This window comes from Pangasianodon hypophthalmus, chromosome 30 (genome assembly GCF_027358585.1).
Source record: "Pangasianodon hypophthalmus isolate fPanHyp1 chromosome 30, fPanHyp1.pri, whole genome shotgun sequence".
NCBI classification, from domain to species: Eukaryota; Metazoa; Chordata; class Actinopteri; order Siluriformes; family Pangasiidae; genus Pangasianodon; species Pangasianodon hypophthalmus.
This window is the reverse complement of record NC_069739.1, coordinates 3,885,912-3,909,240: the sequence shown is the minus strand read 5'-3', so window position 1 is coordinate 3,909,240 and position 23,329 is coordinate 3,885,912. Positions and strand designations below refer to the sequence as shown.

The 23,329-nt window shown below is 38.3% G+C and overlaps 2 protein-coding genes across 4 annotated transcripts in view; one reads left to right on the top strand and one right to left on the bottom strand.

Moving 5' to 3' along the window:
* Nucleotides 1–6,104, bottom strand: part of cdk19 (cyclin-dependent kinase 19) — a 67,845-nt gene extending 61,741 nt beyond the window's left edge. Inside the window, exon 1 of the mRNA XM_053231798.1 lies at nt 5,666–6,104. Within this exon, the coding sequence (XP_053087773.1) occupies nt 5,666–5,793 (128 nt within the window). The 5' untranslated portion in view covers nt 5,794–6,104. The remainder of the gene's footprint in view (nt 1–5,665) is intronic.
* A 537-nt stretch (nt 6,105–6,641) lies between these two features.
* Nucleotides 6,642–22,466, top strand: amd1 (adenosylmethionine decarboxylase 1). 3 transcript variants are annotated; one of them, XM_034302000.2, is made up of 9 exons: nt 6,642–6,995; nt 13,816–13,902; nt 15,989–16,115; nt 17,118–17,241; nt 17,374–17,416; nt 17,514–17,658; nt 18,597–18,689; nt 19,104–19,259; nt 19,724–22,466. In XM_034302000.2, exons 1-9 carry the CDS (start codon nt 6,886–6,888, stop codon nt 19,865–19,867), a joined length of 1,029 nt encoding a protein of 342 aa, XP_034157891.1. In that variant the 5' UTR covers nt 6,642–6,885; the 3' UTR covers nt 19,868–22,466. The 3 variants fall into 3 exon arrangements, with proteins under 3 accessions (XP_034157891.1, XP_034157892.1, XP_053087760.1); XM_034302001.2 differs by having other exon boundaries at nt 6,643–6,995; nt 17,118–17,220; XM_053231785.1 differs by lacking the exon at nt 6,642–6,995 and adding an exon at nt 7,620–8,071.
* Nucleotides 22,467–23,329: the final 863 nt, after the last annotated feature.

The following is a 23,329-nucleotide window of genomic DNA, read 5'->3' as shown; positions in this document are numbered from 1 at the left end:
GGCCAATTGTGCACCTGATGTACTTGGAGGATTGAACAGTACAGTACATTCATGTGCTTTTTTTTTTGGATCAAACCAATTTCTGATTTTTTTATTTGCAAATTCTTTTGTACAGCTTGCGTATCTGACTGACGGCGAGTTTGATTCAAACATCTGAAAGCTGCATTAAAATTTAATCACGAAGCACTCAGATTAAAAACAGTACTCATGTCAAAGAATGATAACTAGTAGTAACAGTAGCATTATTATTATTAGCATAATACTATTATAATAATATTATAATTAGCATCACAGTAACAGTAGTAGTAGTAATGGCAGTAGCAGTGGTGTTAGTGGTAGTTGTAGTAATAATAATAGTAATAGTAGAAGTAATATTAACAGTAATAGCGGCGTTAGTGGTAGTAGCATTAATAGTAATACAGTAGTAGTAATAGTAGCAATATTAAGAGAAGCAGTAATAATAATACAGTAGTAATAATAATAATACGGTAGTAAATAAAGTAGGAGTAATAATAATAGTAGTACGAGTAATATTAACAGAAGCAGTAATAATAATACAGTAACAGTAGTAATAGTAGCAGTAGTAAATAGAGTAGTAATAATAGTAGTAGTAGTAGTAATATTAACAACAGCATTAATAATAACACTGTAGTTAGAAGTAATAGTAGAAGTAATATTAATAGTACCAGTGGCAATAGTGGTAGTAGTAATATTAGTAATAATAATACACCAGTAGTAGTAGTAAGGACAGTAGTAGCAGTTAAACAGCACTAGAGGTGTTAGTGGAAGTTGCAGTAATCATAATACAGTAGCAGGAGTAATAGTATTAATATTAACAGCAGCAGTGGTGTCAGTGATAGTAGCAGTAATAATACTACAGTAGAGGCAGTAAAGAGAGTAATAGTAGTAGTAGTAGTAATAATAGTAGTAACGGCAGCAGCTGTGGTGTTAATGGTAGCTGCAGTAATAATAATACAGTAGCAATAATAATAATACAGTAGTAATAGTAGCAGTAGTAGCAGTAGTAGTAATAATACAGTAGCAGTAAGGAGAGTAGTAGCAATAGTAGTAGTAGTAATAATACAGTAGTAGTAAGGAGAGTAGTAGCAGAAGTAGTAGTAATATTAACAGTAGCAGTAGTAATAATACAGTAGTAGTAAGGAGAGTAGTAGTAGTATTAGTAGTAGTATTAACAGTAGCAGTAGTAATAATACAGTAGCAGTAAGGAGAGTAGTAGTAGTAGTATTAGTAGTAGTATTAACAGTAGCAGTAGTAATAATACAGTAGCAGTAAGGAGAGTAGTAGCAGTATTAGTAGTAATATTAACAGTAGCAGTAGTAATAATACAGTAGTAGTAAGGAGAGTAGTAGCAGAAGTAGTAGTAATATTAACAGTAGCAGTAGTAATAATACAGTAGCAGTAAGGAGAGTAGTAGCAGTATTAGTAGTAATATTAACAGTAGCAGTAGTAATAATACAGTAGTAGTAAGGAGAGTAGTAGCAGAAGTAGTAGTAATATTAACAGTAGCAGTAGTAATAATACAGTAGTAGTAAGGAGAGTAGTAGCAGTATTAGTAGTAGTATTAACAGTAGCAGTAGTAATAATACAGTAGTAGTAAGGAGAGTAGTAGCAGTAGTAGTAGTAGTATTAACAGTAGCAGTAGTAATAATACAGTAGCAGTAAGGAGAGTAGTAGCAGTAATAGTAGTAATATTAACAGTAGCAGTAGTAATAATACAGTAGCAGTAAGGAGAGTAGTAGCAGTATTAGTAGTAGTATTAACAGTAGCAGTAGTAATAATACAGTAGCAGTAAGGAGAGTAGTAGCAGTAGTAGTAGTAATATTAACAGTAGCAGTAGTAATAATACAGTAGTAGTAAGGAGAGTAGTAGCAGTATTAGTAGTAGTATTAACAGTAGCAGTAGTAATAATACAGTAGTAGTAAGGAGAGTAGCAGCAGCAGTAGTAGTATTAATATTAACAGTAGCAGTAGTAATAATACAGTAGCAGTAAGGAGAGTAGTAGTAGTATTAGTAGTAGTATTAACAGTAGCAGTAGTAATAATACAGTAGTAGTAAGGAGAGTAGCAGCAGCAGTAGTAGTATTAATATTAACAGTAGCAGTAGTAATAATACAGTAGTACTAAGGAGAGTAGTAGCAGTAGTAGTAGTAATATTAACAGTAGCAGTAGTAATAATACAGTAGTAGTAAGGAGAGTAGTAGTAGTATTAGTAGTAGTATTAACAGTAGCAGTAGTAATAATACAGTAGCAGTAAGGAGAGTAGTAGCAGTAGTAGTATTAATATTAACAGTAGCAGTAGTAATAATACAGTAGCAGTAAGGAGAGTAGTAGCAGTATTAGTAGTAATATTAACAGTAGCAGTAGTAATAATACAGTAGCAGTAAGGAGAGTAGTAGCAGTATTAGTAGTAATATTAACAGTAGCAGTAGTAATAATACAGTAGTAGTAAGGAGAGTAGTAGCAGTAGTAGTAGTAATAATATTAACAGTAGCAGTAGTAATAATACAGTAGCAGTAAGGAGAGTAGTAGCAGTAGTAGTAGTAATAATATTAACAGTAGCAGTAGTAATAATACAGTAGCAGTAAGGAGAGTAGTAGCAGTATTAGTAGTAATATTAACAGTAGCAGTAGTAATAATACAGTAGCAGTAAGGAGAGTAGTAGCAGTATTAGTAGTAATATTAACAGTAGCAGTAGTAATAATACAGTAGCAGTAAGGAGAGTAGTAGCAGTAGTAGTAGTAATAATATTAACAGTAGCAGTAGTAATAATACAGTAGCAGTAAGGAGAGTAGTAGCAGTATTAGTAGTAATATTAACAGTAGCAGTAGTAATAATACAGTAGCAGTAAGGAGAGTAGTAGCAGTAGTAGTAGTAATATTAACAGTAGCAGTAGTAATAATACAGTAAGGAGAGTAGTAGCAGTAGTAGTAGTAATAATATTAACAGTAGCAGTAGTAATAATACAGTAGCAGTAAGGAGAGTAGTAGCAGTAGTAGTAGTAATATTAACAGTAGCAGTAGTAATAATACAGTAGCAGTAAGGAAAGTAGTAGCAGTATTAGTAGTAATATTAACAGTAGCAGTAGTAATAATACAGTAAGGAGAGTAGTAGCAGTAGTAGTATTAATATTAACAGTAGCAGTAGTAATAATACAGTAGTAGTAAGGAGAGTAGTAGCAGTAGTAGTAGTAATATTAACAGTAGCAGTAGTAATAATACAGTAGTAGTAAGGAGAGTAGTAGTAGTATTAGTAGTAATATTAACAGTAGCAGTAGTAATAATACAGTAAGGAGAGTAGTAGCAGTAGTAGTAGTAATAATACAGTAGCAGTAGTAATAACACAGTAAGGAGAGTAGTAGCAGTAGTGATAGTAATATTAACAGTAGCAGTAGTAATAATACAGTAGTAGTAAGGAGAGTAGTAGCAGTAGTAGTAGTAATAATACAGTAGCAGTAGTAATAACACAGTAAGGAGAGTAGTAGCAGTAGTGATAGTAATATTAACAGTAGCAGTAGTAATAATACAGTAGTAGTAAGGAGAGTAGTAGTAGTATTAGTAGTAATATTAACAGTAGCAGTAGTAATAATACAGTAAGGAGAGTAGTAGCAGTAGTGATAGTAATATTTACAGTAGCAGTGGTGGTACCAGTAATAATAACAATACAGTGGTAATAGTAATAAGAGTAGGAGTAGTAGCATCATATAGCATTGTATCGTATACTATAGTATCGTATCATATAGTACGGTATCGTATAGTATCGTATTGTAAAGTGTAGTAGTGTATCATATAGTAGAGTATCATATAGTATAGTATCGTGTCATATAGTATCGTATAGTATCGTATTGTAAAGTGTAGTAGAGTATCATATAGTATAGTATCGTGTCATATAGTATCGTATAGTATCGTATTGTAAAGTGTAGTAGAGTATCATATAGTATAGTATCGTATTGTAAAGTATAGTAGAGTATCATATAGTATAGTATCGTGTCATATAGTATCGTATAGTATCGTATTGTAAAGTGTAGTAGAGTATCATATAGTATAGTGTCATCTAGTATAGTATTGTATAGTATCGTATCAGTATCGTATCATATAGTATGGTATTGTTTTGTATAGTGTAGTGTAGTATCGTATAGTATGGTATTGTGTAGTATAGTATCATACAGTGTAGTGTAGTATAGTATCATACAGTGTAGTGTAGTATAGTATCATACAGTATTGTATAGTATAGTATCGTACAGTATTGTATAGTGTAGTGTAGTATCGTATAGTATGGTATTGTGTAGTATAGTATCATACAGTATTGTATAGTGTAGTGTAGTATAGTATGGTATTGTGTAGTATAGTATCGTACAGTATTGTATAGTGTAGTATAGTATCGTACAGTATTGTATAGTGTAGTGTAGTATCGTATAGTATGGTATTGTGTAGTATAGTATCATACAGTATTGTATAGTGTAGTGTAGTATAGTATGGTATTGTGTAGTATAGTATCGTACAGTATTGTATAGTGTAGTGTAGTATAGTATGGTATTGTGTAGTATAGTATCGTACAGTATTGTATAGTGTAGTATAGTATCGTACAGTATTGTATAGTGTAGTGTAGTATCGTATAGTATGGTATTGTGTAGTATAGTATCATACAGTATTGTATAGTGTAGTGTAGTATAGTATGGTATTGTGTAGTATAGTATCGTACAGTATTGTATAGTGTAGTATAGTATCGTACAGTATTGTATAGTGTAGTATAGTATCGTACAGTATTGTATAGTGTAGTGTAGTATCGTATAGTATGGTATTGTGTAGTATAGTATCGTATCGTAACAGATACAGTGGTATCGCCAAATATCGAATCGTCACCTTATGACTCAAAATCCTCGTATATCGAGTGGAAATCTGAGGTTTACCCCCAGGAGTGACTAATGTAGCAGTGGATAACTTTAGCGCATTTACGCTGATAATTACATTATAATCATAAACAGAAAAGTAGAGTTTGAATGACGTCATTTAGGTGATGCTAACAGCTGGTAGTTTAGCATTATAGTGACTGAACTATGCACAGAGGAAACCCAGCGTGTGTCACACGTCTCCTGTCTCTCATTCAGCAAACTGCACGATTACAGAAACATTCAAATCAGTCGACCGTTAAACAACAACAACAACAACAACGGTTGTTTATGAAGCACGTGCGACGCTGAAATGATAAAATAAAAAAAAAAAAACGATCGAGCACAGAATGTTTGGTCGCCGAATGGTTTGTCTTTCTTTCGATTTAAAATAATAATAATAATAATAATGATGATGCTAAAAAAAAACAAAACAGTCAGTATAATGTCAGAAGAGTGAAGTTCGTGTCACGCGCGTTAAAAATAAACAACAGCGCGCGCGCCGTCGGTTGTGTTTTGAAGGAGGAGGAAGAGGAGGAGGACCGTGTGTGTGTGTGTGTGTGTGTGTAAAAACAAAAACAGTGACAGCCTGAGCTCAGAAACACACACACACATACACATATATACACAAACACACACACATACACACACACATACATATGTATATACACAAATCCCCCGCACGCGCGGTAAACTGATTGAAGCACGCGCAGTAAGATGACGGTTGGGTTTGTTTTTGTTTTTGTTTTTGTTTTCTTACCCATCTTTGCGCTTGGCTTTATAAACATGCCCGTAGGTGCCGCGACCCACTTTGCAACCTTCATATTCGAACAGATCTTCCACTCTCTCTCTTTCGGCGGCCAGCTTCGTTTTGAAGTCGTAATCCATTTTTTTGTCTAACCCATAAATATTCCCTTAATTGACAATCCAATAAAATATTAATTATAACACGCATTAATTAAATAATCGGATCGTTGTTATTTTTTTTTTCCCCCCACCATTTCCTTGTTTGGGATTTTTGGTCCGCTCCGCTCAACGTTCACTGGCTCGTTGACGTGTTTTCATCGGCGCGCAAAGCATTGTGGGCAACTGTAGTTTTCTAAGCGCGAGCATCGCGTCCGCGTCAGCGACAGCGCGGGGTGACAGAAACTACAAATCCGCACAGCGCGTCGCGGACAGCGCATTTGCGTATAGTCATATTCCCTCTCAAAAAAATAAATAAAAAAATAAATAAATAATAATAATAATAATAAAAACGCGGGTATACATAATTAATATTACACGTTGTTTGTTTGTAAAATTAGGAAGTATTTTTTTTTTTAAATAAATCACGTTGTGTGAAAAAATTGTTTTTTTTTAAATTAAAATTTCGATCACCTGTAAAAAAAAAAAAATTAAGAATTTTTACCCCTTATTTTATGAAAACTATGTGCTGTATATTTTAATTAATATCAGCGCTGCATAGCTTTTTAATAAATCCTCACACAAATACGCAAAACAAAACCGCTCAACCTCGATACTGATTACGCAACAGATTTAATGATTGACAGCAGAGAAAGCCAATCCGAAGTTAAAATCAGGCGGGACCTCGATGACGATTGGCTCACGTCTTGGTAACGTGAGCTGCGTCGTTCAGCGGCCAATAAGAAAGAGAAAGGGGCGGGTGCTCGATTACGATTGGCTGAAGCGAAGTCTGGCGAGCGCGTGCACGGAATAAAACGGCAGGCGCAGCGCGGAAACGTTGCTTTACACAGTATGGCCGGCGATATTAGCTAGCACTCGCTCACGGTTATTCTCTGTAAAAGGGGAAAAGTCGGTGAAAAGACGTTAAAAACAAAACACCCAACTAACAGAAACAACACCAGGACCCAAGACTCAAGGACTGTGCTTTAACATCTTTAGCTTGAGAAGGCAAAGGACTTGATTTGGAGCTGAAATCAAAAAAAATTATTTTGATTTCTGTCTGTTTGTTGTGTCACGATGGAAGAGAACAGTGCGCATTTCTTCGAGGGGACCGAGAAGCTGCTGGAGGTTTGGTTCTCCCGGCAGGACGACAGCAAAGGTACCGGGGACCTACGAAGCATCCCGAGGTTAGTCCAAAAAAAAAAAAAAAAAAAAAAAAAATGTCCGTAACGGCAATTTGTTCGAGCCCGAATCCCAAATGTCATGTTAGTGCATAAGTAGGGCACTAGATAGGGTGCATGAAGGCGTTACCATGGATGCTAAGTAGTGCGCGTGCACAGGGAGCACGGCGCTGTTTGGGACTCGGCCTGTTTTTTTTTTTTCTTTTCCCTCCCCTCGTCTATTTAAAGCCTTGCGTATTTCTACTCAGTGTAGCGTGGCCTTGACAATAGCGTTATCTGACGTGAACTAGTAGGTATTTATTTGGTTATAACTGTATTTCTGATGCAAAAAGAGAGCTGAATGGTGACCTGGTTGCTATGTTTGCTCAGTAGCTCACACACCCTCCCCCTCTTAGTCATTCATTTATGGCGTAGCAAGCCGAAGCTTTGATTAAAAACATCTCCGATATTTAACTTGGGTTGCTATTGACGCCTGTTTGGATGTTTTTTCGTGATAACGTCTCTCAGAATATGACATTTTATCATCTTGACATGATATCTCTACGCTAATCTCTCTCTCTCTCTCTATCTCTCTATCTATATCTATCTTTTTTTTCCTCTCTGTCTGATTCGCGACAGCACTATTTTAAACGAGGTGTAATAAAAACCACTTTAAAAAAAATCCGTTAAATATTTCATACATACATATACATATTTTAAAAATGAATACATAATTTTTGAGTGTGTAAGTAACGTTAATAATGTGTTAACGCGTGTTAGCCAGCGGCGTTAGCATGAGAGATGAGATATGACGTAATGGCGGCACGTCTTTGAATAAAGCGCTCCAGCTTCACTACAGTGTCGCTTTGTTTATTGTTTCTGCAGCTAATTTGCATATTTAATTTTTTATTGGTCAGTTTTCATTTGGAATTCTTTTTTTTCTTTGGGGTCGTCCGTTGGTGCCTCGTGAGGACTCCGACCACGTGACTCCTGCGTTCGAGAATACGCGGCTGGCGCACGCGCTCCTGGGCTCGGGTTCCTAAAAAGCCCGAGCTGTCACACGCGCACGATTTACGGCACACTGCAATGCAGCGCGCGCGCCTGTGAGTGTGTGTGAGTGTGTGTGAGTGTGTGTGAGTGTGTGTGAGTGTGTGTGAGTGTGTGTGAGTGTGTGTGAGTGTGTGTGAGAATTGCTGCTAACACCCAGTAAGCAGCTACACTCATTATAATACTCATTACAAATGGAGGTTAGTGCATGTAGTGCATGCATGACATACTATATCCGTGATGTCATTTCTAAAATGTTACTTGGGTCATATTTAAGACATCGAAACACTACGTAGATTTAGAGACTTCGTTCCGAGGCGTATGAATGCCGTCAGGGTCACGAGATCCTGAGCATGTAGCTATATTTCGATTGTTTATTTTGTTTATCGCTGAATCACTTCACGAAAAAGGGGAAAAAAAAAAACGAAATCCCTATTCGGACGGGATTCGTTTTACTAATTCCACATCGATAGGTTAGTTAAGATGACGTTATATCCTGCGGGGTTTTGTTTGTTTTTGTATAGCACACGTATAAGCTACAGACATGTTAAGGCTGATTTATACTCGCTATGTATATAAGCGTACGCAAGATGGCCGCCGCACGTTTCCTGCGGTCATGTGGCGTGTCACTTGTGCACGTCCTCAGAAATCAATGCGTAAATAGCGTTGGCAGTGTAGCACCACGTAACGCCGTGTTCTATTTACTACTATTTACGTGTATACGTACTCGTATACTATTCTAGACTGTTATCACGTACTGACGATTTATTTTAACGGTTTATTACAGTTAGTGTCTAAATGATAAAAACGTCTTTAAACCTAAACTGAAAGGTCTCTTTGGATTTTCTAGATTAGTAAATATTTTTTGAATGTACGCAGACGGTTTCTGATCTGAGACGCAGATCATGACAACAGTCACGACGACGGTACAAAGCTTTAAAGAGAAACGTTTAACATCGTACCGTGCGCGAAATCGCTAAACGTTACAGGTCGACTTGGAAACCTGACGGAGAGGGACGTTTCGGCTCCGACGTGCCGTCTGTGATGCGTACGGAAGAAACGCAAACGAGCACGTGAACGTTGTGGTCATGTGACTTGCTAATGATCGAGTTGTGAGGCCACGCCCCCTACAACAAGCGCTTATGATAATTAAGTGTCGGAACAATCAGCTTGTATTAACGTGAGGTGTACGTAGTGCGACTCGATCGAAATTACTACAAACGTGTGACTGTAAACTAACCCCATCCGAATAGTGCTTAAGTTGAAGAAAAAAATGACAAAATGTTATTTTTTAGTCAAAGGAGTCGTATGACATCTTGTCACAATATAAAAAAAAAATCTCGTAGATGCAGTTAGCCACGTTTATAAACGTCTTACGTACGTCTCATGGTACGAATTTGTGTCTATAAATGACTTACTTACGATCACAATTCTCAAAGGTATTTCCACAATACGCATCACAATATTTCGTTTTTCGTTATTTAATATCTAAAAAAATAAATAAAACTTTATATTTTATTTATAATCAGCTAATAAATATTTAACACTAACACTCAAAAGGACTTATTATTTTTATTTTTTTTTTTTTTTAACGATCTCTTTAAATCTTGTATAGTTTTGCAATTTTAATACATTTTTAACATCAAATGTATCACAATCTCAACGCATCGCCGAATCGATATTATATCGTCGTACTGACCGTCTTGCCGTAAAGTTCGTATTAGTCACGGAGTCACTGAGGTGGAACTAATCGCCCGTTTTATAGGAATCATAAATGTAACATGCGATGAGGAAAAATAAACATCACTATACACACGGCTGTGTTTTCCCGGTACGCGTCACGTATCGGTGTTTAGTTACGTTTAGATTAACGGACGAAGCGTCAGCGCCGTGAAGGTATCTGGAGAAACGAGTCCAGTTATACTGTAGGGTTCATTTTAAAATTATTAACATCCAAACTGTTCACATGAGGAACAACAGACACGCTGAGCGTTTCTGAAGTACCGATGAGCAACACAGCCAAAATATTAGCTACCTTTCAAACTTATTGCGAGAGTAAATATATTCAGAACGCTCTAGACGTCTTAAATCTCTTATATATATATATAAAAAAAAGCTATTTTGATATTAACAAACTCGCAAAGGTTTCATGTTGGATATTTATACTTCAGATAACGATGTGTGTAATATTTCAAGCCTGGAAGAAACGAAAGTCTGAGGATGAAAAGCTGATTTTCTTCATAAAGTCTTTCAGCTTATTTATTTATTTATTTATTTATTTATTTTAACGATAGCTACATAGCTGGAGTCTCGTTCTAACCTCCTGTAATAGTAATCGTTGGTAAACTGCTGTGGTATAAGAGGAATAAAACACTTGGGGATGTGCAGTTGTGGGAAAATAATCAACTTTAGAGTGGTAAGAGTAACTCTGCTTCATCACACCACCCCGTTGTTGATTATTTCCCTATAAAGGCACGACTCGGAGTGTTTTATTCCTTACTGAACCGGTGCTGGTTTCTCCGTTTCTTTCGTCTTTACTTTCCTTCTCTTTACACAGGTGCACAATGTAATAGTTTTTTTTTTTTTTTTTTAAATAGCTTGACGAAAGGTCATTTTAAGAAACGGCACCAATCTGACAGTCGGTACCGGTTAGTATCGATCCGATACCAGCAGAAAGGAATCGGAAAAGAAAACGCGGGATCGTGCCGTCTGCCGCGCATCTGAAGTTCCCGAAGGTTTGGTAATGCGCTGATGAGTCGAGTCAGGTGTGTTGAGAAACGCAGTGTCTCAAGCAGAAATGTTTCCTCATCATTCGACACGCTTTATTTAGCTGCGCTGATCCAAAAACGGAGCTCCCGGTAACGACTCGAGGTTCGTCTCGAATTCTGCACGTGTAACTACAGCGGCGTAACTACAGCGTTACTCTTAAAAACCCCAGCACTGTGTGTGTACTTTGTCCTTCTACATGCCCTCATGAAGCTCCCGATCGTCTGATTCAGAGCTGTAGATAGATCAGTAGAACGTTCTAACACAGTAAGGAAATCTGGATTATACAGAAAACACAGAAGAACGTACTAGAAACGTAATTATCCCCTGTGGGTTTTTTTTTTTTTTTTCTCCCTTCTCCTCTCTCTCCCCCTTTTACGTCTCCGATCTCCAACGCCGTTAATCCCAGGAACGCCTAGGTTTCTTGACAGTGGAACCCGATAACCGTGGCTACGGTTTCCCAGGAGGTCGGCGTGAATGACGAGCGGTGTTAGCTTACGGTCAGGAAGGATTAAACCATCGCTGAGGTACTGGGAAGCGGCTCACGGGTGCTGGAGCTCGGCCAATGGCCAAATAAGTCCACAAGGGCATCTGATTCACAAATCTACACCCTGCCTGCGCGCGAGAGAGACAGGAACCTCGTCACCTCGCGGAACAACGAGACAGGACGTGGTGTTCTACACCGCTTAAATACCGCCGCGGCTCGCGTCCGCTTTTTCAAAGTAGAAAAATGTTAAGGATCTGTGGAGAAACGACGCTTCTGGATTTCGAGCGAAAAATAATAAAAATTTTCACACCGATTTTCTACCGACATCAAACGGAGACGTGTTCTGCGTCCAAATTTTGTTTTATAGCGCGGAGAGAGTACGATACAGACGCCTAAATTTCCATGGAAATGAATCAAAGCTAAAAAAAAAACAAAAAAAAAACAGGCAGCAGTTTCAAACCATTTGATTTTGTATATTTAAATGATTTTAATATTTAAACTTGTGTCATTGCTTGTGTGCTTGACGAGTCGAAGACATTTCTATGTTTAAAAAATACTAATAAAAAGATCACAATATTCAAAATGTATCAGAAAAGCATATTGTGACAAATTAGGTACAAAATGTTTGGTAGCATTTGACGCTAGTAGTCTGCATGATGCTAACTGGTGGTCATAAGTTTTATAATTATGTTTTGGTAGTCTTGAGTCGTGCGGTCAGAATAGTATTTTTATTTTTTTTATTTTTTTTTTCTTAAAATTACTTTATGCTTGATAATAAACCGTACGTGATTATTCGAGGTTCTGAGACCGTGTACACCAGAGAACGTTCTACGCCTGCGAGTTTTAGTTTCGACTTCGTTCTCCTGAGATGTTCCGCTACGTCTCGGTGATTTCCGAACCCGGGAAAGGTTAACCGCTCAAATCAGAAAGTCCACTGGACCAGCGACGGGTTTACGACCGATTTATAACACGACTTTATCGCCGCGCGTATTCAATCCGAGTTTGTTTCTGAATAGCTGTTTAAGTTTGAACAGGTAAATAATTATAATTATACTAATAAGAATAATAGTAATAACGTTGTGGCAGGTTTTAGAGATGTCGCAATTTTGGGCATGTCTAAACACGGGGATTAAAAGAAAAGAAAAAAGAAGAAACAGTTCTTGTTCCTTGTCCTCATTTCAGAGAATGTTTCATTCTGTTTCGTTTGTAATATAGAAGAGAAATGAAGAGAAGTGTACTCCCTTTTTCTCGGTAATTACGATCTTTCGACGAGCTCTTGAGCGAAAAATAGGATTTTTTTTTTTTTTCTTTCTTGTTGCACGCTACACACTAATTTAGATGCGTGTATGTGATCGCGGACTCGCAGTGGCTTTACATTGTCCTTCAGAGCTTTAAGCCACACACACACACACACACACACACACACACACACACACACACACACACTGTTCTGCTAAAGCCGGCACCGTTATCCGTCCTAAAATAGTGTCGGGGCAGTTGTACAGGAGCAGGTGAGGAGGGGGTTGAGTTGCAGAGTCCTAAAATAACCCTTATGGCGCAAGGCACTTCTACGAATCATGACTGTTAAGGTTGAGAATTTTTCTCTCTCTGTGTGTGTGTGTGTGTGTGTGTGTGTGTGTGTGTGTGTGTGTGTGTGTGTGTGTGTGTGAGAGAGAGAGAGAGAGAGAGAGAGTCATATTTAGTGATGACTCATTAAATAAACATTCACTATGCAACACACACGGAAGCGGTACACACCTTACTCTACAGCGTTAGTCATTAACGTACCTCGTCAGCGTATGTCCACACTCTCTACGAATATTTAATCTGTTAATCTGATCACATGCGCAGTGTCCAATCAGCACGCGCGATTATCAGGCGCTGAAGGAAGTCGTTTGCGTGCGGGTGTCTAGCATAAAGAAGAAGAAAAAACGCCCTCAGATCTCAGCGCAGGTTTATTTTATGGCCGTAATCGAGCTGTTTAAACACTTGGTTGTGAGGGAAATGTGTGTCGTGTCGATATTTTTTTTTATTTTACTTTTTTATTGGAGCGTTTTATTTCCTGAACTTTCCACACGTACACAGCTATAAACTCATTCCTCTAACAAACCTCTCCTCTTTTTTTTTTTTTTTTTTTTCCCCCCCCTCCCTTTTTCTTGATGTTAATAAGGATAAAAATGTGGCTTGTAATGTTACCAAGAACTGTAAACTTCACTGACACTGGAGACTCCTTCCTTAACCTTTTTTTTTTTTTTTCCCCCAGAAAACTCTTCCACACTGATTACACGCATTGTTCTCTTTGTTAAATAACACACAGCTAATAAACTCGTTTATCGTGTAGCGTCCCCACGTTACTATAGAAACGACAATAAATCAGAACGAGCGCATTAATGCAAACCTGCGCTACTGTCAGAGACGCTGTTAGTCACCTTCTGACCAATCAGAGTGGAGAATTCACTACAGCTGTGGTAGAATCTGAAATCTAGTTGGCGTTGAGAGAGATTTGTGGTTCGAAGGCGTTAACATGCTGTTTTGTTGTTTTTTCAGGTTTGAGTGGGACAAACTTCTGGAGAATGTGCATTGTTTGATCATAAGTGTGACAAAGACTGACAAGCAGGAAGCTTATATACTCAGGTAGGTGTCTGTCTCTCTCTCTCCCCCCCTCCTTCTGTCTCTCTCTCTCTCTCTCTCTCTCTCTCTCTCTCTCTCTCTCTCGCCCTCTCTCTCTCTCTCTCTCTCTCTCTCTCTCCTTCTGTCTGTCTGTCTCTCTCTCTCTCTGTCTGTCTGTCTGTCTCTCTTTCTCTCACTCGCCCTCCTTCTTTATGTATGTCTGTCTCTCCCTCTCTCTCCCCCCCCCTCCTTCTGTCTGTCTCTCTCTCTTTCCTTCCTTCTGTCTCTCTCTCTCTCTCACCCTCTCTCTGTCTGTCTGTCTCTCTCTCTCTCTCTCTCGCCCACCCTCCTGCTTTCTGTCTCGCTCTCTCTCTCTCACCCTCCCCTTCTATCTGTCTGTCTCTCTCTCTCTCTCTCTCGCTCTCACCCTCCCCTTCTATCTGTCTCTCTCTCTCTCTCTCTCTCTCTCTCTCACCCTCCTTCCTTCTGTCTGTCTCTCTCTCTCTCTCTCTCTCTCTTGCCCTCCTTCCTTCTATATGTATCTCTCGCTCGCTCGCCCTCCCTCTCTGTCTCTCTCTCTCTCACCCTCCTTCTGTCTGTCCCACTTGACCTTCTGTCTCTCTCTCTCTCTCTCTCTCTCGCTCTCTCTCTCTCTCACTCGCCCTCCTTCTTTATGTATGTCTGTCTCTCTCGCTCGCTCGCCCTCCCTCTCTGTCTGTCTCTCTCTCTCACGGTCTGTGAGTCTCTGTCTGTGTGTCTGCCTCATGCACTCTGTGTGTGTGTGTGTGTGTGTGTGTGTGTGTGTGTGTGTGTGTCTCTCTCTCTCTCTCTCTCTCTCTCTGTACTTATTGACATTCACACACTCACGTGACTCGCACATCCACGCTGAGAGAAAACAAAGCTCTGCTCGTTGAATAATTTAAAGGCAGTTTAATAATAAATGAGGGGAAAAAAATTAGTCAGGAAGATTTGGAACAATAAAAACTGTACGATGCTAACCACACACACTGCTGATGTCTTTTTATTTATTTATTTATTTTTTCCCCTCAATAAACAGTGCCTTTTATCACAGTTTTGAATAGTAGTTACGATACTGTGCGTTAATATTACTTTATTATACATTTGCTTTAAAAACTTCTCAGACATGCTAATCTTCGAGACGTTAAGCACATTAAGAAACTTTAACTTAGAAATTTGACAAACCTTAAAATTATGATTAATAACAAAAAATATTGTTAAGCGAAAAAAAGCGAAGAGAAAGTCGGTTGTTCTAACTGGGAATTCCACTGAACAGCTGATAAATTAGTGGTTTTAAGAATAAAAATTTAAATAAATGAATAAAACTTATGCAACAGGACAAAAAAAATCTGTAATAAAATCTAGCACTTGACTTTTGCTTTTGGTTTTCAGTTAATTGCATGTTTTCTGTGTAAAGCACTTTGAAAATCTGTATTCAGTGAAAAAATTATTATTATTATTATTATTATAATATTTAGTAATAGTAATGTGTTAAGTGTCTACAGGAACATTATAGTCCATTAGAGTTTATTAATAATAAATTGGCAGGGGTGCCAAAACTTAAGGTTTAGCTGTAGCATTGAGGTTTTTTTTTTTTTTTTTTTTTTTTTGACCTGTTGCTACGGTGATATGAGAGACAAAAAAAAAATCTTTTTTTTTTTTTTTTAGCTAAAGTAGCGCTCACCTGGTGAAATTCACCCGGTACTAAAAAAGCGGAATCACTGAAGGGGAAAGGACGCGTAACGTGAAAGACGCGCATTTGCTTCTGGTTACTTACCGACGTTATCTAGGTGAACTTTGACCTGTGACTGTACAAGCCGTGGTCTTGTGAGCCAATAGAAAACAAGTAGGCGGGACTGTGATGAGGCCCTCGCGCCAGATTTCCGCCTGCTCGAATCGTCTTGTTAGTAACGCTGCGCGCATCAGAACACGTCAGACGTCCGTCACCACGCGCGATGGACTCCAGCCACGACACGCACCTCAGGCCTCAGACCGAGCTCCGCGGTTAAATGAAGATGCTTCTTGCTGGATGTTTGAGAGACGGATGAAATTAAAAGCGAAGCTCCTTCTGTGTCTGTGTTTCCTCCTGCAGCGAGAGTAGCATGTTTGTCTCCAAGAGACGTTTCATTTTGAAGACATGCGGAACCACCCTCTTACTGCAAGCGCTGGTGCCCCTGCTGCAGCTGGCGCGCGAGTACTGCGGCTTTGACGCCATCGAGGTGAGAACGAACACACACACACACACACACACACACACACACACACACACACACACACACTAATACGAACGTGAGAAGCCGTTTCTTGCTTGTCCATGATTATAATGAGCTGCGCTCGGATGATGCAGTGTCGCTGTAACGCTTGTAAGCAACAACGTTAAACAAAAGAAATGTACCTAGAATATTTAACCTTTCTAAACACACCTTGACAGTTTTTTATTTATTATTTTTTTTTTTTTTTAAATTAAATTAAATTATCCACGTTCTTTTCAAAATGAAGGCTTAGGCTCGTTTAAAAACCGCACACCTGGAAACCTGTTAACATTCATTAGCACGCTGATAACACGCATCATAATCATGATCACTTCTAACTGCAATATTGACCAGTTTAAATAAAGATGGTTAATTAGATTATTATTATTATTATTATTATTATAAACAACAACAACTCTGGTGCTGTAAATAATATACAATTTAGTCACACATCGATGCCATATCTAAAATTTACTGACGGTTTATGAAACTATTTTGTTTCTAAAATGGCTGAACAATTGAGGTGATTGTGACACACACACACACACACACACACACACCTGCTGATAGACTTTATACATTTTTGCGTCAGAGGACACCGAAAGAGCAGTCCCGAATGACTGACAGTTGCGTAAGTGTCTTGAACTCGCTGATGTGAACTGATGCTCCTGGAAGCTCCGCCCCCTTCCCACCATCCCACATTAGTTAATCTCATGTCCTTAGTGCAAAATGGAGAGTGTACTTCGTTAATCGTATTCAGTTCACCATTTTTTATTAAGGAGGAAACATCTTTATGAACATCCTGACAGAATGAATACAAAAGGATTAAACATGGCTACACATGAAGTGTCGAATCCAATGAGGAATTAATCTCCTCTTTTTTTTTTTCTTTTTTTTTTAGTGTTTAATATGCTGCTGTTTTCTTTTTCTTTTCTTTTTTTTTTCTCTCTCTCTCCCTGTATCATGCAGAATTTCTTCTACTCTCGTAAGAACTTTATGAAGCCCGCCCATCAGGAGTTCCCCCACCGCACTTTTGAGGAGGAAGTGGGATTTCTCAGCCAGATCTTCCCAAGTACGCTTCACCACCATCTCAGTACTTTCATTTTCGTATTCAACACTACATTTTTGCTGTATGGATTCCAATCTCTTAAGAGATTATAAGCTCTTGAGTTTTTTGAGATTGTATTGACATGGTTTTTGTTTGTTTGTTTGTTTGTTTCCACAGACGGAGCAGCCTACTGTATGGGACGTCTGAACTCTGACTGCTGGTACTTTTAATTTACAAATCGCAGTGTATCGTTAGCATTAACACGCACCATTCGGATGGTTGGTTCAGATTTTGGAAACGTTCCCGATTTTCCTCAGGTACTTGTTTACTCTGGAGCTGCCGGAGTACTGGGAGAACAAGCAGGCAGACCAGACGCTGGAGGTTCTGATGAGCGATCTCGACCCAGCCGTGATGGACCAGTTCTACATGAAAGATGGTGTTTCCGCTAATGATGTCACTCGTGTACGCTGGTTTATTTATTTATTTATTTATTTATTTATTTATTTTTAAGATCTTCGAATTGAGAACTGAAAAGCTTTAAAACCAGGGGCAAATTGTAAGTTTCTGAAAGGTTTTATTTATTTATTTATTTATTTATTTATTAATTTCACTGGTTATTACACCTGTAATGACAATGTTAATAATGCTAGGTTCTACAGATGGAAAGAAAAGGGGAAAGGAGGAAAGGAAATAAAACCTTCTGGCATAAACGAAGCCTGATTTTAAATAATAAAGCACTGCTTTAATAAATAACATCTTGGCAAGTGAAGATATCTTGGAGTGGAATTGATCTAGCACTTTCTATTATAAGATTACAGTAAACCAAATATATTTATTTTTAATTATATATATTATTAAACCTATTTCTAGATTTTTTTTATTTTTTTTTAAACTAATTTCAAATAGCTTGAAATAGTCTTGATCTATTGGAAGATTTATTTATTTTTTTTTTTTTAATTTTTATTTATTTATTTTTTTTTAAGCATTTATTTCTAGAAGAAGCAAAATGATTTGTTTAAAATGTGCATTTACAAAAACAGGTTGAGTGAGTTTTTTTTTTTTTTTTTTTTTTTTTTTTTATTATATATTTGATTTAATAATAAATCTCATATTAGATGAATATTTAGTTTGTTTGTTTTTTTTTAAACAGTTAAAGGCATCCCTGATTGTTCACGTTTATGAACGCCCTGCTCTAATTGATGCCTTCTGGTATCCTCGATCCTACTTCCTGTGGCCCTTGACCTGGAAATGGATCAAAGCCCACAGTCGTTAAGGGCAACAACTATTATTATTTTTGAACTTCCTCGGTGGAAACACACCCTGTGATGGTTCATGTATAATATAAATATATCTGTGTAGCAGCGAATTGCTAATGTAACCTGTGCTGTTTTACTCCACAGATGAGTGGAATTCGTGACCTGATTCCAGGTTCTGTGATCGACGCCACAATGTTCAACCCTTGTGGATACTCCATGAATGGAATGAAAACGGATGTACGTAGGGCGTCTTCGATAATCTCAGCAACCTGCCATCTTAGCCTAGTCCACCTTTTGGTTTAGTCCAAGCGCTAATGCGTGCGAATCGACTAGGGCGATTTAAAGTTTTAAAGTTTCTCTGAAGTTATTCATTAATGAATTAGTCATTTATTGTATTTAAATAATAATGAGTCTTAATTTTTACACTGCTACAGAAAGAACGTTAGCCATAATGATTTTTTTAAACTTAAAAAAAAAAAAAAAAAAAAAAAGGTGACGTGGTTATTTGAAATAAACACAAATCACCAGGAGGCAGCGTTATGATAAAGTTATAGCCTTTTAACGTTACAGATTTGTTTTGTTTTTAAATGAAAAAGTGAATAAACTTTAGCGGTTTCTCTTGACTGGTTTTGCGATTGCATTGTTCTACAGGGAACTTACTGGACGATTCACATCACCCCTGAGCCAGAGTTCTCGTACGTTAGTTTCGAAACCAACCTCTCCCAGACGTCCTACGACGACCTCGTCCGAAAAGTCGTGGACGTCTTCAAGCCAGGGAAATTTGTGACTACGCTTTTTGTTAATCAGGTAAGCGTAGATTACGGTTGATTGATTGATTTTTTTATTCATTTTAAACTCACACTTCGTAAGAAATACGATAAGATAAGAAACTTTATTAATCCCCGAAGGGAAATTCAGGTACGAATTGTTTATATTTTATGAAATACTACTTGAGCCATGTTTAACGATGAAACATTCTAAATCGTTCCTGTCAAGATGCAGAATTTCCACAAATGTAGCTAACAAGCTTTTTGTCTATGTAACATTTATCGTAATTGCTGGAATAGAAAGCTTACCGTAAATACGCTAATAAATGAGCAAACTACATTCAGGCTATATCTGGAGTTCTCTGGTGCTATGTGAATAAAATTTCTGGAAAACATTTGTTCGTATACTGTGATGTCTTCTCGTATTTGCTGATGGATTTTCTCCCTCTCTATCTCTCTCTCTCTCTCTCTCTCTCTCTCGTGTGTGTGTGTGTGTGAGAGAAGCGCTCCAAGTGTCGCAGCGTGTTCTCGTCTGCGCAGAAACTCGACGGCTACAGGCGCATGGATCGCCAGCTGGCCCACTTCAACGACTACAACTTCGTCTTTACCAGTTACGCTAAGAAGCCGCAGCAGAGCCAGCAGAGCTAAAGATGAGAAAGCGCAGAAAGAAAGCGGCCGGAGCCACAAGGCTCTGCTGCTGCTGCTCGGAGTTTCATTACTGTAGCTGTATCGCGAGTTTATCCCGTAAACGTCCTCGTACCCGATCCGTAGATATGTTGCATGAAAGCTCTCGTCGTGTCCGTGTAGATATTCTAGCTCACTCTTGCTGTGATCTTGAAGTGCATGTAGAGTTGAGGAGCCTCCCCTTCCTGCAGGTGTCCCCCCTCATCCTCCACAGACAGGGTTTCCGCGCCCACTAAGCAGGGACCCTGGCATGCTCAGATCCGTCTCGTCGCCCGCGCCACATCACGTCTTAATCAGCGACGTGTCGGGTTTCAAAACTCCACCCAAACCTCAAAAAAATATATATATATATTTTAAATAAAACCTCACACCCTGCCAATTCAATAAGCCTGATTTTGAAATACAGCACTAATAAAAACTTAAATTAAATTTATAAATATATAATCTAATAAATATATATATTAAACCCTGAGACTCTCTCAATGCCTTTTCACTAATAAAGTGCACAACCAAACAAGCCTTTTGGAAAAAAAAAAAAAGTATAAAAATTGCACTTTAAAATGAGCACCGAAAACACCAAAGCGTCTTGTTTAAGCACTAAAACAAAAACAAAAGGCACCTTATTTCACTCATGGGTTTTTTTTTTTTTTTTTTTTAAATATTCCATGCCTCTGAATGAAAAAAGTCAGCGATTGTAAAAGGGCCGTGAATGTAGCCGTGTGCGAGGAGCCGTTCCACACGTGTGCGAATACCGTGAATGCCTGGTCTTTTGTTTTCCTCTCATTGTTCAGGACCCCTCCAGTCCTGAGGGCTGGTCAGCATGGTGCCCGTTCCCCAGCAAAGCGCTTTTTTTTTTTTTCTCTCTTTCTTTCTCACCCCATTTCCTAAACAATACACATCCCTGATAAGCGCACACAATAGACGCGCATGGATCTGAGCATGTCAGGGTTCTCCCGGATCATTCCACACTTTTTTATTTGTTTTTTTTAAAAAACAGTGAACCAGTCAAAAATGTGACTCCAGTGCCTCGTCCCCTACATGCTGCATGTGAATAGTGCAGTCTACATGCACTGACATTCGTGTGTCCACTTTTTAAAAATTTTTTTTTTTGGACTCTCTCTTGCTCTTTCTCAAATTAAAGACCTTTCCCAGGGCGTGCTCAGAGAGATGCTAAATTCTGCTGTGCGGCTCACGATGGACTAAAATATTAGTGCAGGCAACGGTTCACTTTCAATCGCTCCCAAATTGACAAAAAGCAGCTTTAAATGATCAATCCTCTGTCACGGGTTCTCCATCGTCCTCCCAGTTAAACAATTCGTTCCATTCCTTATCGGAAATTAAAACCAGCTCTCACCTACAAAAGAATATAAATATTATCGAGCGCAGAGGCATTTAGGTCTTTCAGAAGGGAAAAAAAAAACTTTCCACAAGACTTTGACTCAGGAGAGATGATTTGAGGACTTTATTTCCCCATTTGGCAAAATTCATGAAGCCTTTCCAGCCAGAGAGTGTGAATGTCCTGCTGCCAAACAGGGAAACAAGGCGTCCTCCCTAAACAAGAGCTCCAGCTCTTACTGAAACCCATTACAGAGGGGGAAAAAAAAATTTAGCGTTGTGTTCTCAGCCCTGCTTTTGGGTTCTGAAATGTACTCATGTATTTTAAACTGTAATACCCGAAGGGGCAGTTTTGAGAACAGCCGGATGTGCAAAAATAGTTAAATTTTTCACTGCAATTTGATAAAGTTTAAGTAAAATCTTTTTTTATGTACCTCTTGTATTTCATGCACTTGTTTAATCTAAGTGCAGGGCTGAGCCACAACCATTCTGTACAGTCAAGATTTGCAGCCTCTCCAAAATCCTCGCGACATCTCCAAACGAATTGCGACATCTCCAGTATCCTCACAGCCTCTCTAATAGCATCGCGACATCTCCAATATCCTCGCGACCTCTCTAAAATCCTCACAGCCTCTCTAAAAGCATCGCGACATCTCCAGTATCCTCGCGACCTCTCTAAAATCCTCACAGCCTCTCTAAAAGCATCGCGACATCTCTAATATCCTTCATCTCTAATAAGCATCTCTACCAGGCTCACCAGGGAAAGGTCTTAAACTAATATCTTCCATATGGACCATTTGGCAGGAAGTTGAGTCTTGAGAGTCGAATTGTGGCTGAAAATTTTTCTAAACTCCCCCTAGCATAGTTTGGGGCATTCCTCTTTTTTTCGTTTTTAAATTTGCATATTTTTGTACTTTTTTCTATACATTATGTGGACCAACTGAATTGTTTTTTTCATGCCCACTTTTTTTCAGTGATATTCCCCCCCTTGCCCCAATAGATTCTGAGGTGACTGTGGATGAATTGGACCCGTTTTTTTTTTTTTTCTCATCCTTCCCCGCTGCACTTGAAAGAGGAAGGCTGCTGCGTAACTGTGCTCTGGATGTTGAGGGGGAAAGGGAAACTTTGCTATTCTGATTCTCTTGCTATTTCCTTGGTTGATCAAGATGTGCTAAATATCTGTACTATGAGCTTGATGCGTTAAATACAAATAAATAAATAAATGTCAGCCACTTGGTGTGTGTGGTTTTTTTTTTTTTTTTTTTTTTTTCTTCTTTCTCTCCTCCCCTCCCTCGTTTCATCTGTTGCCTCATTATTGAAATACAGGGTGTATTGTACATACACATGAGCAGATGCAACATGAGCCGCCATCTGGCAACGATGTGGGAAAAACTTCGAACACGTTACACCACAGGAGAGACGAGAGTTTCACACAATTTCAAGCTGTTTATCTCTCTCTCTCTCTCTCTCTCTCACACACACACACACACACACACACACACACCAAATGAACCTAGTGGAGCTGGAGATGCTTTTTTTTTTTTAAACAGATGGCTATCATTAGACTTTAAATCACAGAGTAATTCAAGTACCTCTTACAATAACAATATGAAAATAGACGTCCAAATTTACGTTAACTTCTTTAATATTCAGTAAAAAAAAAAAAAAGTTTATAAACTCACAATGACACCAAGTGGATGGAGGTGCTAAGGCCTTTGAAATGGAATTTAAGTGACGTTTTGTGTAACAAAAATTTTTTAATTAAATCAAAGGTACTTATTGTGATCCAGTATTAATTAGCTGAACATGAGATCTAATTACTTAACACTCATCTTATGCCAGTTTGAAATAAGTTATCAAAACTTTAACACTCTCAGGCCACTGTTTGTTGTTTCTGGAAATAAAGATGCATTAAGGCAGATCCGTTTTGGGTTTTTGCTTTAAAGTAAAGGATGCACCAAACGGAGTATCAGCATCGAGGCTGATCTGGAACAGAGCCGGACGGCATCTGATGTATTTTAAACATGTGAGACAAAGAATCGCTCTGTTACTGTGAGGAAGAGTCAGTGTCCGAGCGGTGTAAATCTCTAG